Here is a 16,582-nt window from a genome sequence, read left to right on the forward strand (position 1 = left end):
ATTGGCCAGGCTGGTCTCAAACTCCTGACCTCAGGTGATCTGCCCGCCTCGGCCTCCAAAGTGCTGAGGTTACAGGCGTGAGCCACTGCACCTGGTCAGAGTTCCCTACATTCTTGAATAAAATATAAGATGGTAGAAACCTAACAATCTGAGAATTATAACCCAATTTTCAGTATTGCAATGCTGGGTCATGTTTTACTATTTGGCTCCCGATGGGAAGAAGCCAGGGGCAACCCTCAAAGCCACCAGTGCTCCAAAAGGAAAGGCCAACGGGGGCTGCCAGGTGTGTGCTAAAGCTGTATCCTCCATCCAGAGGCTCATGGCTTCTGGGGATACTCAAGAAGCCTGAAGATCCAAGAGAAATAGGGGAACTTCCTCAAGCTCACAAAGAGAGCAGCTGCACCCCAGCCCCGGCCCCTGCTGCTCTGCAGATAAGCGCCAGGTATGAAATGAGGGCCAGTCCTCGGAATTGTGCATTAACAGGCGGGGTTGAAGCCTCAGGAACAAGGTGATGGTAAATGCTTGCACATACAGATTTAACATTTTTTTTTCCCCTCTTAGAGACAAGGTCTCACTCTGTCATCCAGGCTAGAGTGCAGTGGCTTAATCGTAGCTCACTGCAGCCTTGAACTCCTGGGCTCAAGCGATCCTCTGCCTTCTGAGTGGCTGGGACCACAGGACTAGTGATAGCACGGAGAAGATGGAAATGACACCGAGTCCAGACCAGAAGGGGGACATTCTACAAGCTGACAATCTCCATGTCCCAGCACTTCAGACAGCTGAAGCCCGTGAAGCCTCAGACAGCTGAGGGCTCCTGGCAGTGAAGCAGCCTTCAGGCCCCAGAGCACCCAGAGAGCTTCTCCCAGGGTCCCTCTCTCTCTAGCACCAGCAGTATCTGGGCTGCAGGGAGGTTGGTAGGGGTCCCCGGGGATTCCTTCATGTGATAAGCTAGACATGGGGCCCCAAAGAGGCTTCGGGGCTTGAGGAAGACAAATCTTTATCAGATGATTACAAAGGAAGAGTGTGGCTGGGCAAGGTGGCTCACGCCTGTAATCCCAACACTTTCAGAGGCCCAGGCAGGCAGGTCACTTGAGGTCAAGAGTTTGAGACCAGCCAGGACAACATAGTGAAGCCTCATCTCTACTAAAAGTACAAAAATTAGCAGAGTGTGATGGCGCATGCCTGTAGTCCCAGCTACTCGGGAGGCTGAGGCAGAAGAATTGCTAGAACCCGGGAGGTAGAGGTTGCAGTGAGCTGAGAAGGCACCACTGCACTCCAAGCTGGGTGATGGAGTGAGACTCTGTCTCAAAAAAAAAAAAAAAAAAAAAAGGAAGAGAGTTTATAGTCTGGGGAAGTATTCTCAGTAGTTATAAAAGTGTTAAGTCTGCCTGGGTGTAGTGGCTCATGCCTATAATCCCAGCACTTTGGGAGGCCAAGGTGAGAGGATTGCTTGAGGCCAGGAGTTCAAGACCAGCCTGGGCAACATAGTGAGCCCCCTATTTTTACAAAAATGTTTTTAATTACCCAGGCATGATGACATGCGCTTATGGCCCCAGCCACTCAGGAGGCTGAGGTGGGAGGATTGCTTGAGCCCAGGATTTCGAGGCTGTTGTGAGCTATGATCAAGCCACTGCACTCTTGCCTAGGAAACAGAGCAAGACCCTGTCTCTAAGGGAAAAAAAAAAATTGTTAAATCGGAACATGCAGGTATTTACCATCACAGGGAACACTGAAAGTATTTTTTAGCTTTGAATTTCCATGCCTCTGCTGAAAATTCCTCATCTGCTCACCTATTTGACCCATCTTTCCCTCTAAGTTTATTAACCTATTTATAATAGTATTTTAAAGGCCTCGTCTTCCAGTTCAGCATCTGGGTCACCTATGCTTCTGCTCTAGTGACTTTCTTTCCATGATTGTGGGTCGCAGTGTCCTGTTTCTGTGGGTGTCGTATACACTATTTTTTACATTTCAAGCTGGATGTTGTATACTAAAGAACAGCAGAGACTGGAGAAGACCAAAGGGTCTTTCCATCTCCCAGAAAGGGCACCCCTTTTCCTTTCAGGAAGCTTTGCTAAGGGGTTGACCTCTGCACTGAATCAGGCTTAAATAGCTTCAGATCCCCTCTGGCTTCAAATCACTTTCTTTTTTTGAGACAGGGTCATACTCTGTTGCCCAGGCTGGAGTGCAGCTGCAATCATAGCTCACTGTAGCCTTGACCTTGACCTCCAGGGCTCAAGCAGTACTCCTACCTCAGCCTCCAGAGCAACTGGGACTACAAGTGTGTGCCACCATGCCTGGCTAATTTTTTATTTTTTAAATTTCTTGTAGAGATGGGGTCTCACATGTTGCCCAGATTGGTCTCAAACTCTTGGCCTCAAGTGACCCTCCCACCTCGGCCTCCAGAAGTGCTGGGATTACAAACGTGAGCCACTGCTCCCAGCCTGGCTTCAAATATCTTGAAGGGGAGGTGTGTCCCCTGCCTGCAGCACGGCTTTGGGATTCAGACACCACAAAGCCAGATCTCTGTGCTTCCCAGCTGTGCCCCAATTCCAGTTTGGGTGATTTTATATCAGGTCCCTTCTCTCTCTTACCTTCCCATATTTTGACCTAAACAGACTCATACAAATATAAACACATAGCCCCGAGGTCTGGAGCCAATGGCTGCTTTCCCAGAGTTGAGCACAGGTCAAAATAGGTGGCGGGAGGTGCGAGCTACATGCACACAGTCCCATGCAGCCTGCAGTGACTTCCTGCAAACCCTTCAAGTGTCTCAACAAACCTGAGAAATGCGGTGAAGAAGCTCTCTTAGGACCCAGAGAGCCCTATGTTTATCCAGACACTCCATTAGCCGAAACTACACTTTTCTCAGTGCAGCCAGTTCACAGAGTAACACTCGGCCAGGGAGCTGGAAGAAGTCTGTAGTTGCATTTTATACATTTGGGATCAAGCTAGCCTTAAAGAGTGACTTATGGAGGTTGAAAGACTGGAAAACTTGGATTTCAGAAACTGATATGTGACCAGACACATGAAGCATTAAGAGTCCCTGCTGTCAGAATTCCAAATGGTTAAACTGACTTAGGGCGCAGCTCTGCCTCTTTACAAAGAGCTGATACGCTGTCCTCCGGCAAGCACCAGTTCTTTGATTCTTGTAGACAAAGTGCCTATTACCCAGCAGGAGAGGTTTTGACCAGCAGAAGTGTCCAGTGTTAGCACTGGCACCTTACTGCCTAGTCTCTGTGCCACTATTAGACCTGAGGAATGATTGAGGGCTGATGTCGCTGTGCCCGGGCTCTCCACGACCACCCTCACCAGCCCTCCTCGTCAATACACGATGCCTGGATCAATGGCATAGCAGGGCCAGGGGAGCATGTAATCTTGAGCCTCAGGGACTGTTCTGTCCTTGTGAGGACACAGCTAATGATGGCTACCATCTCTCAAGCTGTATTACCTGTGCCAGGCCCTGTTTAAACATGCATCATCTTGCTGCGTGCTCCAGGTCACCCTGGGAAGAAGGTGCTGTTAGCAACCCGTGTCATAGACAAGGCCTTCCTGTAGAAAAAGCATACAGGCCTCATCCGTCTCAAATGTACCTGATATAGACACTCAAAAAGAAAGAAAAAAGCTGTGTATATTTATATACACACACAAATACACACAAACAGATGTATATATATGAATATATGCATATATGTACATATATATACTGACTTCATTGACTTGGTGGATTACAATTTTCACTGACAATAAAGGCTTCCATGTTCTTATTGCAGGTTTGCTGGTATTCAGGATCACGACCTTTGAGCGGTAAAAAATCTACTAGAGGCCAGGTACGGTGGCTCAGGCCTGTAATCCCAGCACTTTGGGAGGCCGAGGCGGGTGGATCACTTGAGGTCAGGAGTTCGAGACCAGCCTAGCCAACATGGTGAAACCCTGTCTCTACTAATAGCAAAATTATAGCCGGGCATGGTGGCAAGCACCTATAATCCCAGCTACTCAGGAGGCTGAAGCAGAAGAATCCCTTGAACCTGGGAGGCAGAGGCTGCAATGAGCCAAGATCGCACCACTGCACTCCAGCCTCAGTGACAGAACAAGACTCCATCTCAAAAAAAAACAGATACTAGAAATAATGTTTTTCTTTAATCCAAAAGTGGAGGAGAGGGGATACAGGAAAAAACACTTCTCCACTATATTGTCAGAGGCTATTAGATAAATGGTTTCTGCAAATTTAGTTGTGTTTATTTACAAAAGTCCTAATTTTCGTGCATACCCACTTATTTAATAGTTGAGGCTTAATCTTTTTGAGCGTACATATGAGATTTTTCTTGAATACTCAGAATAGCAGCCTGAATGTTTCAGAGCAACAATCAAAAGAAACCTGTACAAATACAACAAAGTGTGAATTGTAGAATCAAACAGCATATGGGTGTTCACTGTTGAAATGTTTCCATTTTTCTGTATATTTGAAGTTTTTCATAATAAATTGCTGGAGGTGGGAGGGGAGTCACCTGCAATGATTCCATCAAATCTTGACTTCTCGTGGAACTTTCACAAAGCCACTATTGGGAAAACACATGTGTATCCATGTTTGAAGGTTTATCATTTATAGCTATAAAAGAGAAAAAAATTAAAGTCTTTTCACCCAATGCAATTTAGAAAAGAGAAACAGAAGGAAAAATCTCCCATAACTTCACTTACCCGGTTATACAGTCTTTTAGAATATTCATGTAACTATTGTGTATATATTTGGCTTTATTAGTTTGTAACCTTTTTAAAAATTGTATGTAATCTGTTTAAGGGCTGCATAGTATTCCATCATGTTATAGAAATGTGTTAGCAGTGGCAGAGAACCGAGTTACCCCAAGTAACTAGAGATGAATCCGTACGTGTTCGCAGCAACTTCAATTTTTGCCTTGTCAAAAGAAAGAATTTGACTGAGGGGCATAAAGCAGAAAAAGAGACCAAGGCAAGTTTCAGAGCAGAAGTGGAAGTTTATTAAAAAGCTTTAGGCCAGGCATGGTGGCTCACACCTGTAATCCCAGCACTTTGGGAGGCCAAGGCGGGTGGCTCACGAGGTCAGGAATTCGAGACCAGCCTGACCAACATGGTGAAACCCCATCTCTACTAAAAATAGAAAAATTAGCTGGGTATGGTGGCGTGTGTCTGTAATTCCAGCTACTTGGGAGGCTGAGGCAGGAGAATCGCTTGAACCCGGGAGGCGGAGGTTGCAGTGAGCCAAGATCGTGCCACTGCACTGCAGCCTGGGAGATAGAGCAAGACTCCGTTTCAAAAAAAAGAAAGAAAGAAAGAAAGAAAGAAAGAAAGAAAGAAAGAAAGAAAGAAAGAAAGAAAGAAAGAAAGGAAGAAAAAAAAAGCTTTAGAATAGTAAGGAAAGGAAAGAAAAGGAAAGTATTGTACAACTTGGAAGGACAAGCAGGCAATTTGAGAAACCAAGAGCGCAGCCTGACACGTTGGCCTACTTCCGGGATCTACTTCCAGGATCTTACATTACTTCTCCCCACTCCTGAGATCTTACAGGGAAGCTGCTGATCAGTTTCAGGTATTTTCTATCTGTTAGGAGCCTGCCTGTTCCCTAGCGCCAGCTGTGGCCAATTACTTTAGAGAAACAGTTAACCACCACCTGACCATCACATGATGATGGCCCAACACTCCTGGTGTGTGTAGCGGGGAGCCTTCTCCTGCCCTGCTCATATCTGACTACCTACCTACTGTAACAAATGTACCATACCTAGGAACACTTTGTAAAAACAGATTATTGGGACCCACCCTATAAAAACAGATTATTGAGACCCACCTGATAAAAACGAATCTCCAGGTACGATACTAAGAAATTTGAAATGAAAGCTTACCCTGTGATTGTGATCCTGTATTTGATCCGTGGATCAAGCAAATTAAGTGTGTGTTAACTAATCAGGTAAATTAATGCATTTAATAATGCATTAATTAACATACCGAATTACCTAATTAGCACACAGTTAATCTGCTTGATCCACTATGATCAAATACAGCATTGTTTTTAAGTTTCTGCTATTATAAACAACAATCACAAACATCCTCACTGGTGCCTCTGCACACAGAAACAATTATTTTCTGAGAATAATCAAGTGGTTTGTTTGCTTTTTATTTTTTTGTTTGTTTGTTTGCTTTTTAAAAAATATTTTAGGCCAGGCGCAGTGGCTTACCCCTGTAATCCCAGCACTTTGGGAGGCCGAGGTGGGTGGATCATGAGATCAGGAGTTCGAGACCAACCTGACCAACATGGTAAAATCCTGTCTCTATTAAAAATACAAAAATTAGCTGGGCATGGTGGTGTGTGCCTGTAATCCCAGCTACTCAGGAGGCTGAGGCGGGAGAATCACTTCAACCCGGGAGGCGGAGGTTGCAGTGAGTGGAGATCACACCATTGCACTCCAGCCTGGACAACAGAGCAAGACTCCGTCTCAAAAAAAAAAAAAAATTTAGTGATGAAGGAACTATGAAGTAACTGCAACTCAAGGACGACCCACCCCACCACCATCAGGGAATTCGAGGGGAGACTGGCAGTTACTCAGGGATCCCAGGAGTCAACTGGGAGTTAAGAGTCCTAACAACCCTAGAAAAAAACTTTCAAAGACAGAGGTCTTCTCATTAATCTCCATAATCATAGAGGTCTTGCCTAAAAGGGCCCCCCTTGAGTATACAGCTCTGAAATTGGCTAACATCTTCTGCTGTCTCATTCGATTTTAAAGTTCATATTTGTGAAGGGCTCTATTGTACAACATGGTGACTATACTTAGTAACAGTGAATTTCAGTTAATAACCTGAATTTCACTGAGAGTAGGTTTGAAGTGTTCTCATCACAAAATGAGTGTATTAGCATCGCTCATAGCTCATTTAGCCATTACACAATGTATACACATTTCAAAACATATTGTATACCATAAATACATACAATTCTTATTTGTTAATTTTAAAAATAATAAAAGTTCTCTAAAAGTCCCATAAATTATAATTTTCAGGCATCTGCAAAGGCAGCATGTTTTGGTTTAAATGTCTTTCCAAATTTTATATGTATAAAATAAATACATGTGTATTACATATGCAAAAACTAATACATAAATTTTATATATATAAAGTCAACACACTCGGAGTCACTGGGATGAACCAATTTCAGTGCCTGCAGTCTAACGTTTAAGATCAAAATGGTACAAGGTCACTACCAAAGAAATTGTAAGCCAATGTTTCTCAAACTAAAACCCTTGGACATACTCCCAGAATCCCCTGTAAAAAAATGTATACTGTACTCAAAGCTGAGAACCACTGGCTTAGCATACAGGGACCGTATTTCTTTTCTCTCCTACTCAGCACAGGCCCAGTGCTCAGCAGAAATTGGGGCACCACCTTTCCACTGAGCAATGGAGTGAGTGAGTGAGTGAGTGAGTGAGTGAGTGATTTATTTATTTATTTACTTAGGAGACAGGGTCTCACTCTGAGTGAGTGAGTTATTTATTTATTTTTTTATTTTGGAGACAAGGTCTCACTCTGTCGCCCAGGCTGGAGTGCAGTAGCGCAATCCAGGCTCACTGCAGCCCTAAACTCCTTGGCCTCAAGAGATCCTCCCACCTCAGATACCCGAGTAGTTGGGACTACAGGCACGCACCACCACGCCTGGATAATCTTTTTTTTAAATGTTTTGTAGAGATGGGGGGTCTCCCGATGTTGCCCAGGCTGGTCTCGAACTCCTGGGCTCAAGAGATCCTCCCGCCTGCGCCTCCCACGGTGTGAGCCACCTTTGATCTTATTGCTATGATTTTTTAATTGATAAAAACTAATATTCTGAGTCTCAAGAAAGCTTTCTGAAACTATCAAAGGGACCCAGGCGGCGCATCACTACCTGTGAGGCCGACCCCACTCACAGCACAGACTGCAAGTGAGGCTTAGAGATGGGAAGTGCCCTAAGCGAGGTTAAACAGCTAGTTAGCAGCAGACACGGAACTAGAACCTAAGCCTGGTGTCCCAGCTTCGGTGCCCGTGCTCACAGCGGAAGCTGCCTCGGCTCATCAGTAAGGGCGCTGATTAGGGAAGACAAAGACCTCATCCCACCGTCCCCGTCCCATTTCCGCCCTCCCAGATCCCCAACCTCCTTCGAGTCCTCTCCAAGTCGCCTCGCCTCGCTCCACTCCCGGCATTCCACATGCCTTTACCCCAATCCTACTGCCTGTCCCCCAAAAGATGTAGGCGGAAAAGGCCGCAGGAAGCGAGCCCACTCCTCCCCACTGCTCAGCTACACCCCCTACGATGCTCTCAGAAGCCGAATCCCTTTCCAGGCGCATGCGCCCCCGAGGTGGGCGAGCGTCGGTGATGTCACGCATAGCTCCATCTCCGAGCTCCGAGAGTTTGCGACAGCAGCTGCCCGTGCGTCATCAGAGGGCGCCGGAAGCGGTCCGAGAATGAAGAGTAAGCGGGGTCACGAAGTTGAAGAGGGTTGGGGACGTTAAGGGTCGGGGTCTTGGTACTGGTGCGTGAAATGGGTCCGGGCTACCTGTCGCTGCGGAGTCCTAACAGGACCACTACAGGAATGGGCCCACCCTACATAAGAAGAACTGAGGGCTGGAGCACGGGTTAGCCTGGCTCGACCTCTGAGCTAGGGAGGGATGTCAGGGCTGGAGGCAAGTTCTCCCGGAGGCTGCTCAGTGGTGTGCGATGCTAGAGGAGGGTTCCAGGCCTTGGCCCAACTTGGCCACTACCTCCCGGGGTGACCGCGGTCAAGACCCTGCTCCTTTCTGCGAGCTGGTTTCACACTCTTACCTGATGCAAAGCGCCGAGAGCTGCTGGGGAATGATATCACTAACCCAAAGCTTTGGTCCTTAGGGGTAGAAGACATGTGCCAAGGAGAGGCGTGTAGACACCGTTAAGACTGGGCCTTCGAACAGAATTTTTATTTTTCACCTCTGCCATTTTCTACCTATATGATCAAGTAGATCGTCTCAGCATGTCTGAGCTTCAGTTTGCTCATGCACATAAGTGTAATGAGAAAAAATATGTGTACCTTGTAATGAGGTTTCTGGCAAGTAATGAGTGTTCAGTAATTGTTAGATGTGTATTGTTGCAGAAAGACTTCCAAGTCTGTTACTAAGCACCTGTAACAGGTGAAGCAAAGTTATCGGGCCCCGCAAGTTGGTCTCTACGGTTTATAATCCCCATCTTCCATTTGAGGGAGAACTAGATGCTATATATAAAACTTGCAACCACATTGGTTTGCTTGATCAAACATACCTGGCTGGGCGTGGTGGGACATGCCTATAGTTCCAGCACTTTGGGAGGCTGAGGCAGGGGGATCACTTGAGGCCAAGAGTTGAAGACCAGCTTGGGCAACAACATAGCGAGACCCTGTCTCTACAAAAACTGGAAGAAAAAAAAAAAAAAAAAGAGCCAGGTGTGGTGGCACACACTGTAGTCCCAGCTACTCAGGAGACTGAGGTGGGAAGATCACTTGAAACCAGGAGGTCGAAGTTGCAGTGAGCTATGATTGTGCCACTGCACTCCAGCTTGGGCAACAGAGCAAAACCCAGTATCAAAACAAACAAACAACAACAACAAAAAAACTTGTAACCACCTTGCATCAAACATTCTCAGGGAAGTACAAGAAAGCTGGAATTAAATTTACAGAGTATAGTGTAAATTACATTTTCTACCTATTTAGCTCATAAACCAGGCCTTAGTAGTCCCATTCTTATACCATTCACACCTGTACTCTGTCCCCAATGCCATGGTTTTCTTCTTTCAAAAAATTAAGAAACAGAAGTGTGGAATTTATTTTAGAGGTTGAAACTTTATTGACCAATGTATATTTTGAGTTTAAAGGAAGAACTGTTGTATTTTATCAGTTCAGGACACCATCGATTATATGATACATTATAATTTCATATTAAAATGTGAAGAATCTTTTTAAACATCTTACAGTTAAGAAAACCTATTTCTAACCATCTACATCCTAGACTATATTATATAACTTTTAATGAGTTACCTTGTTAGCAAGTGCTCAAGCTTCTGACTTGGGGTATTTTAAACCAGTGCAACTCAAAATGTGATCCACTGACCTGCAGTAATATCTGGGAATATGTTAAACACTCAGGATCTAGGGTAGGAGGCCAATAATCTGCATTTTAATAAGATCCCAGAGATTTTTACACATGTTAAATTTTGAGAAGCATTCTTTTTAAACCATGTGCTTGGAACTTCTAGCATAGATGTGGCCAGAGGGTGGGATAAGAGGCATCCAAGAAAGCTTTACTCTTCATACCAACCTCATCTTCTACCTCTGAATAAGTAGTTGTTCTGCTATAAGTGTAGTTCTTTTCTTTTCTTTTTGAGACAGAGTCTCACTCTGTCACCCACGCTGGAGTGCAATGGCACGATCTCGGCGCATTGTAGCCTCTGCCTCCCAGGTTCTAGCGATTCTCCTGCCTCAGTCTCCCATATAGCTGGGAATACAAGTGCCAGCCACCATCCCCGGCTAATTTTTGTATTTTTAGTAGAGACAGGGTTTCACCATGTTGGCCAGGCTGGTCTCGAACTCCTGACCTTGGGTGATCTGCCCGCCTTGCCCTCCCAAAGTGCTAGGACTACAGGTGTGAGCCACTGCGCCTAGCGGCATAGTTATTTTCATAGTTAGAAAAGTCTTGGGTCTTAACAGCCATACCCAACAAGAATTGATCATTTTTTTAATCCCCCAGGTGTGATCTACCATGCATTGTCTCAGAAAGAGGCGAACGACTCCGATGTCCAGGTCAGTTCTTGGCAGGAGGTCCAGGAGCAACAGAGGTGATGGGAAAGATGGCTCAGTAGCTTCTGAGCCCCCAGCAGTGATTGAGATGTCCTTTCCCACATCATACTCCTCATTTTTCTGGCAGACATCTAAGGCTGGATCAAAGTCTGTAGTTCTCATGACCTGTTCCCACGTGCCAGCCTCCTTTTCTGTTGTGCCAAAGTCAAGTTTGGTAAAATGAGGCTTTTCTTAACCTTTTATCATCTCCCACTGTGTTGGGGACACCAGGCTGTGCCCACGTGGTGGGCAGCATCATTCAACCTTGTCACTGTGCCCTCTGCAGTTCTGCAGAAGGTGTGCAGTCACATATCATAAGTGAAATTTACAGATTATATCTGGATGCCTCGGCCTGCTTTGTCAGTTTCGCAAAAGTTCCTCTTGTGGCTCATAATGAGAGCGTTACCTTGAAAGCAAGATTTTGAAAGACCAGTGTACCTTTATTTTGCTTCTCCATGAAAGACGAGCCACTTAGGTATTTAAGAGAATCAGATCATTGTCCTATTATAGTCACAATGATGAGAGTGAATTAATTTTTAGTTAGCATCTACAGGTGCAAAGCTGAAGCAGAGTTCCCACCATCATACTGTGAGCTCCCTCGAAGGCTATGTGTACCCTATCTTCCCATCCCCATTGCTCTCCCACAGAGGGAGGGCTGGGTTACTAATGACAGATCAGCATCAGTCTGTCAGCCTCAGTCTTAGCATTTAGCACCTGGCTAGTGCAAAAGGAGCTCAGGAAACAGCCCAGCCAGGAGACAGGCCCTCAGGAGAGAGAACTGCCCAGGGCTGTGGCACGTGCAAGGGCAGTGGCATTGCCACCAAATGAGGAATCCATTATTGGAACACCAACTTGAGAGGTAGTGAGCTTGGAGGGTTTTTTGTTTGTTTGTTTGAGAGTTGCACACAATTACGACAGTCATTTTTCCCAGAAGTCCTCTCTAAGAGCCTGTGCTCATTCATGGTAAGTTGACACCCTGCTCTCAGTGACGCCCTTTGGAGAGAGAGATCCTGGGGCCTGAGATGCTCTTGACGGTACCTTCCTCCAAGTGATGGTCTGCGGGGCGGGAACGGACCTCTTGGAGAGTGGCCACACCGTGCCCACAGAGCTGGAAACCCAGTTAAGGAGTATTGTCCTAAGGGCACAGTGTCAGGGTCCCTGCGCCCTGAGGCTTGGCCAACCCTGGAGCCCTAGTTTTGCTGTTTTCTGTAGTGTTAGGATCACTTCCTCCATAGCTTAGTGCTACTCTGAGCTCACTTTCATCTGGTCATGCCTGGTTGAATATCTTTGTGATACATTTCACAAGCTTTCTCTTCTGCCAAGGATGAGAGAAGTCTTCTTCAAGATAGAAAGGTTTTGGTCCTCATCAGAATAACCTCAGAAAAGCAGGGCCAGAGCAGGAAGTGAGCGTTTGACATGCTGTTATATGTGACAAACGGTCATGAATTGGTGTGTGAGTGTGACTTACATCTCGGCAACTGTGGGTAGCAGACGCATGGCAGATGAGCAGGTTGTGAGCCTCAGTGGGTAGAGGGATGGGCCCCATTTGCTCTTGCAGTAGCTGCCGGGAATGGCGGGCGGGATGCCTGGGATCCTGGGCTGCCCAGACCGGAGCAGTGAGCGCTGCACCCCCTTGTCCGCCTGCAGCCTTCAGGAGCACAGCGGGCCGAGGCCTTCGTGAGGGCCTTCCTGAAGCGCAGCACGCCCCGCATGAGCCCGCAGGCCCGCGAGGACCAGCTGCAGCGCAAGGCGGTGGTCCTGGAGTACTTCACCCACCACAAGCGCAAGGAGAAGAAGAAGAAAGCCAAAGGTCTCTCTGCCAGGCAAAGGAGGGAGCTGCGGCTCTTTGACATTAAACCAGAGCAGCAGAGGTAACCCGAGCTCCCCACGTCTTTCTGCCCTCGGTGCTTACCCTTCTTGGTGTGTGATCTTGGCTGAGTGGCTGTCGAGGCAGCCTGGGTCCACCTAAGCTAAGGGCGCCTCTCTGTTGTCTGCCACAAGAGGGCAGCCTTCCTTTACCAATCTGGGCTGTGTTCCCCAAGGCGGGTGAGACAGGACTCATTCTCTGGCCTCTCTCCTCACCTTCACGAGTAAGACGCGTGCGAGTACATCTGTTGCCCGTGGCAACAGGCTGTTTGTCCCTCGGCTTTGTTAGACAGAAAAGAGGAACTGATATGTTTTTAGTGTGTATCACTTTGTAGCTTTTAATAGAGCCAGACAGTCACCCACTGGGGTTTCATTGCCAAAGCAAGATGTTGCCCACATGTTTCAGAAGTTTCCAAAAGGAATGCATCACTGTCCTGTCCTGTGGGAGGATGTCTTCCTCCAGCCCACCCTCCATCCCTCCTTGGTGACGGGTCTGAGTGTGGGTGTCTTGGGACTGTCTGTAGGCTTTTGCTTGGAGATCAACGGCCAAATAGCCTCCCACGCTCCAGAAGACGCTTAAAGTATGCCACGCTGTTTCCGGCCCCACTCAGGAAATCAGCTGGGCCTCAGGTGGAGAAGGGGCTGCTGCCTCCCAGGATTTGCCTCCCGGGTGGAGCCCAAGTTGGGTTTGAGCTTAAGGTCTTCATTTCTCTAACCTAAGGCTTCGTGGTAACAGATTGCCCACAAGGTATCAAGACTGGAGATAATGGCCCAGAGGAAAGCTGTTGGGGTCCTTGTCCCTGCTCCCCCCTTCTCCCCACCCCTTGCTTGCCCACCTTCCAGACCAGCCTGCTGCCTCACATGAGGACCTTTGTAACAACCAGCAACCCCTGCTTTATTGGAGGCTTACTAGGTTCAATTTCACATAACAGAAAACCTCAAAATAACAGTAGCTTCAACAAGACTTACATTTATTTCTCTCTCATGAAAAGAAGTCCAGGTGGACACCGCCCTGGGCTGGTGTGGTCCTACCAATGAGGAAACCGAGGTTAGAGAGGTGAAGGTTCTTGGTCTCAGTTATCAGCTCAATTGCTCGTCGTAGGATTTGCACGTAGTTCCTAATGGTCCCAGGTTGCAGTTGCTGGCATCAAGCCAAGCTCTGTGCTGTTTGGACATTGTCATCCCAAGCTCATGTTGTCTAACTTTTTCCCTGTTTCTGACTTTGCTGCAGATACAGCCTTTTCCTCCCTCTCCATGAACTCTGGAAACAGTACATCAGGGACCTGTGCAATGGGCTCAAGCCAGACACGTAAGTTGCATTCCTGAAGCTTCGCTCTTTGGGGTGGATCTCAAGTCTCTGATCATTGTAAATGCAGCTTCAGGAACCAGCATTGATATTGCCTGGCTGCAGACAGTTAAAGACCTAGTTGCTTCTTTTGGAACTTTTTATCATGATGTAAACCAAGAGCTTCTGTTTACCCTGCAGGCAGCCACAGATGATTCAGGCCAAGCTGTTAAAGGCAGATCTTCACGGGGCTATTATTTCAGGTAATTTACCTAAGAGCGTGTAGCATATGGCCATCCAGAGGTTCACACTGTCACTCTGTGGAGACCCGGGGCGTGTGTTCCGTTGGACACACTCCTTACCGTGTGGATTCCCTAAGATGGCCCCCGGTCACCATCATCCCCACGCTAAGGGTGGGAGATGCTTCTCGCTGGCTGTCTTAGCCAGTCCGGCCATTTGCTGGACACACCCTAAGTGGTCTCTGTGTACCTTCTCCACACAGGGACCCCTGTTGGTACCCTAAAGGGCACAGTGGCTGCGAGCACTCACCCACGGCCTAGAATCTTGAACACAGAATCCCTTTCATCCAATGCTGTGGTTTCAAATGTCAGCTACACCCGACAGCCCCCAAGGTAACATCTCCAGCATAGGCCTGTCCCGTGAACTCCAGGCTCAGGCATCCAGCTGCCCACTTGACACAGCCACCTGGATGTTCAGGGGGCATCTCAGACTTTACACAGCCAAAGCTGCCCCCGATTCTCCTCACAACCACCCCTCCTGGTCTTTTCCATCTCAGTTAATTACTCAGTTATTTACACTGGTTGTTCAGGCCAAAAACCTAAACAGTGTCTGTTTCTTCTTTCCTAATTTCCTCTAATCCTTCGGAACATCCTACTACCTAAATTCAGCCACTGTCATTCCCCAGATTACCTCAGACACAGCTCCTCACCGCACCAGGCAGCCAGAGTGCCGGTTATATAGAAATCAGAGCGCATTCCTTCCCTGCTTCAAGTCTTCCGGCAGCGTCCCATCGTATGGGAGTAAACCTGCCTCCCTGCTGTGGTCTAAGGCCCCCCCGCTCCCTGGGGCAGCAGGCCTTCCACACTGCCTTCCTCCTGCCCTGCCTCAGGGCTTCGCCTCTGCTCCTTACCACTGCCCGGGAGTTCTCCTGTGTGTGCACAGACCGGCTTCTCATTGTTCAGCCCTGCTCCAATGCCACTCCCCTGAGGGTCTACCATTGCAAACCATGACCCTCCACACATTGCCCTGTCCCTACTCTTCATAGCACTGGTTGCTGTCAGAAAGTAGAATGGTGTGGTTCACCGTGCATCACCCTGCCTTGCTAGAACCTGGGCTCCGTGAGAGTAGGATCCAGGACTGCCTCTTTCCGTGCTGTGCCCCTGGCATCTCCTGAGGATGGTGCAGGCATTCCGCAGCTGCTTGGTGACTCTGTCAGCTACGCTGAGGCTCGGGTCAGGACGACGGAAGGGCTGCTGCTTGTGATGGTGGCTCATCTCGCAGTGCTGGCTGCTGGGCAGCTCTGCAGCCAGACTCACGTTCCAGCCAGCATCCTGGGTAGTGCATGGTGGTGTTTGTGCAGATCCTGCAACGGAGACCTGGCTGCATCAGAGCAGCCAGCCTGTGGGCCCTGATGGTGCTCGGCACGTATGTGACCTTTGATTCCAGAATCCTGCCCAAGACCCCTGTGGTCACAGACCCTCCGAAGGACACCTCATAGGAACAGTCCAGAGGCTGCAAAGCCCCAGGGGAAGCCTGGGTTCTCGTCGGTTACGTCAGTGCCCACTGTTGAGCCCCCACCCCCTGGGTCCTCTCTTCTTTCGTCTGCTAGCTCAGAGGGTGGGACCAGCACCCCCAACCCCTGAGGCCTGCTTGTCTGTGTTTCCCCCAGCACCACAGAGGCCTGAGCCTGGAACTGTCCTTTTTCTTTGCAGTGACAAAATCCAAATGCCCCTCTTATGTGGGTATTACAGGAATCCTTCTACAGGAAACAAAGCACATTTTCAAAATTATCACCAAAGAAGACCGCCTGAAAGGTATGTAGGTGTTTCCGAGGGCATTGCTTGCGGGCTGTGGCTCCCAGCTACTGCGTTAGCCTTTTCCTCAAGGCTCCAAGAGTTTGGTTTGACCCCTCAAGTCAGTGCAGATTGCAGATACTTGCTGAACCTGCATTAAAGCCTGCAGAGACTATCCCCTGCGCCCGTGGCTCCACAAGAGGTGTGTGACAGTGCAGCCAGCAACCCCAGCCAGAAATGGCCAAGAGGAAGGAAGACCTGCTTGGCCATGCCTCAGGGAACCTGGGTCTGTTTGGGCCCCAGGAGAGGGCCTCCACCTGCCCCAAGGCTGCTGCTCCCAGAGGAATGTAGCCAAACAGGCAGCAGGGTAGAAACAGGAGCGGCGCCTGTCCCTGGAGTTCTGAGCTGTGTCCTTGGCAATAACACTTGGGTTCCATCGGTGGCCAGCATTGCTCTAGCAGATACTTTGGGTCTGCCAGGATTTCTACACCCCGCCTTGCCCACAAATCCAGAGATATCAAACCATAGTTAGAGGGTTTTGTTCCTTTAATTTTTTTTTTTTTTTTTTTTTTTTTT

General features: G+C 47.9%; 1 protein-coding gene across 2 annotated transcripts in view; it reads left to right on the top strand.

Annotated features, from left to right (window-relative positions):
- The first annotated feature begins 8,386 nt into the window (after nt 1-8,386).
- POP4 (POP4 homolog, ribonuclease P/MRP subunit) overlaps nt 8,387-16,582 on the top strand; it is a 10,938-nt gene continuing 2,742 nt past the window's right edge. Inside the window, exons 1-7 of one of the 2 annotated variants that reach the window (XM_032170320.2) lie at nt 8,387-8,454; nt 10,734-10,786; nt 12,470-12,693; nt 13,920-13,997; nt 14,175-14,236; nt 14,476-14,605; nt 15,926-16,027. In XM_032170320.2, coding sequence (XP_032026211.1) covers nt 8,448-8,454; nt 10,734-10,786; nt 12,470-12,693; nt 13,920-13,997; nt 14,175-14,236; nt 14,476-14,605; nt 15,926-16,027 — 656 coding nt within the window. In that variant the 5' untranslated portion in view covers nt 8,387-8,447. The remainder of the gene's footprint in view (nt 8,455-10,733; nt 10,787-12,469; nt 12,694-13,919; nt 13,998-14,174; nt 14,237-14,475; nt 14,606-15,925; nt 16,028-16,582) is intronic. The other variant, XM_032170321.1, reaches the window with a different exon arrangement.

Source organism: Hylobates moloch, unplaced genomic scaffold (genome assembly GCF_009828535.3).
Source record: "Hylobates moloch isolate HMO894 unplaced genomic scaffold, HMol_V3 SCAFFOLD_12, whole genome shotgun sequence".
NCBI lineage: Eukaryota > Metazoa > Chordata > Mammalia > Primates > Hylobatidae > Hylobates > Hylobates moloch.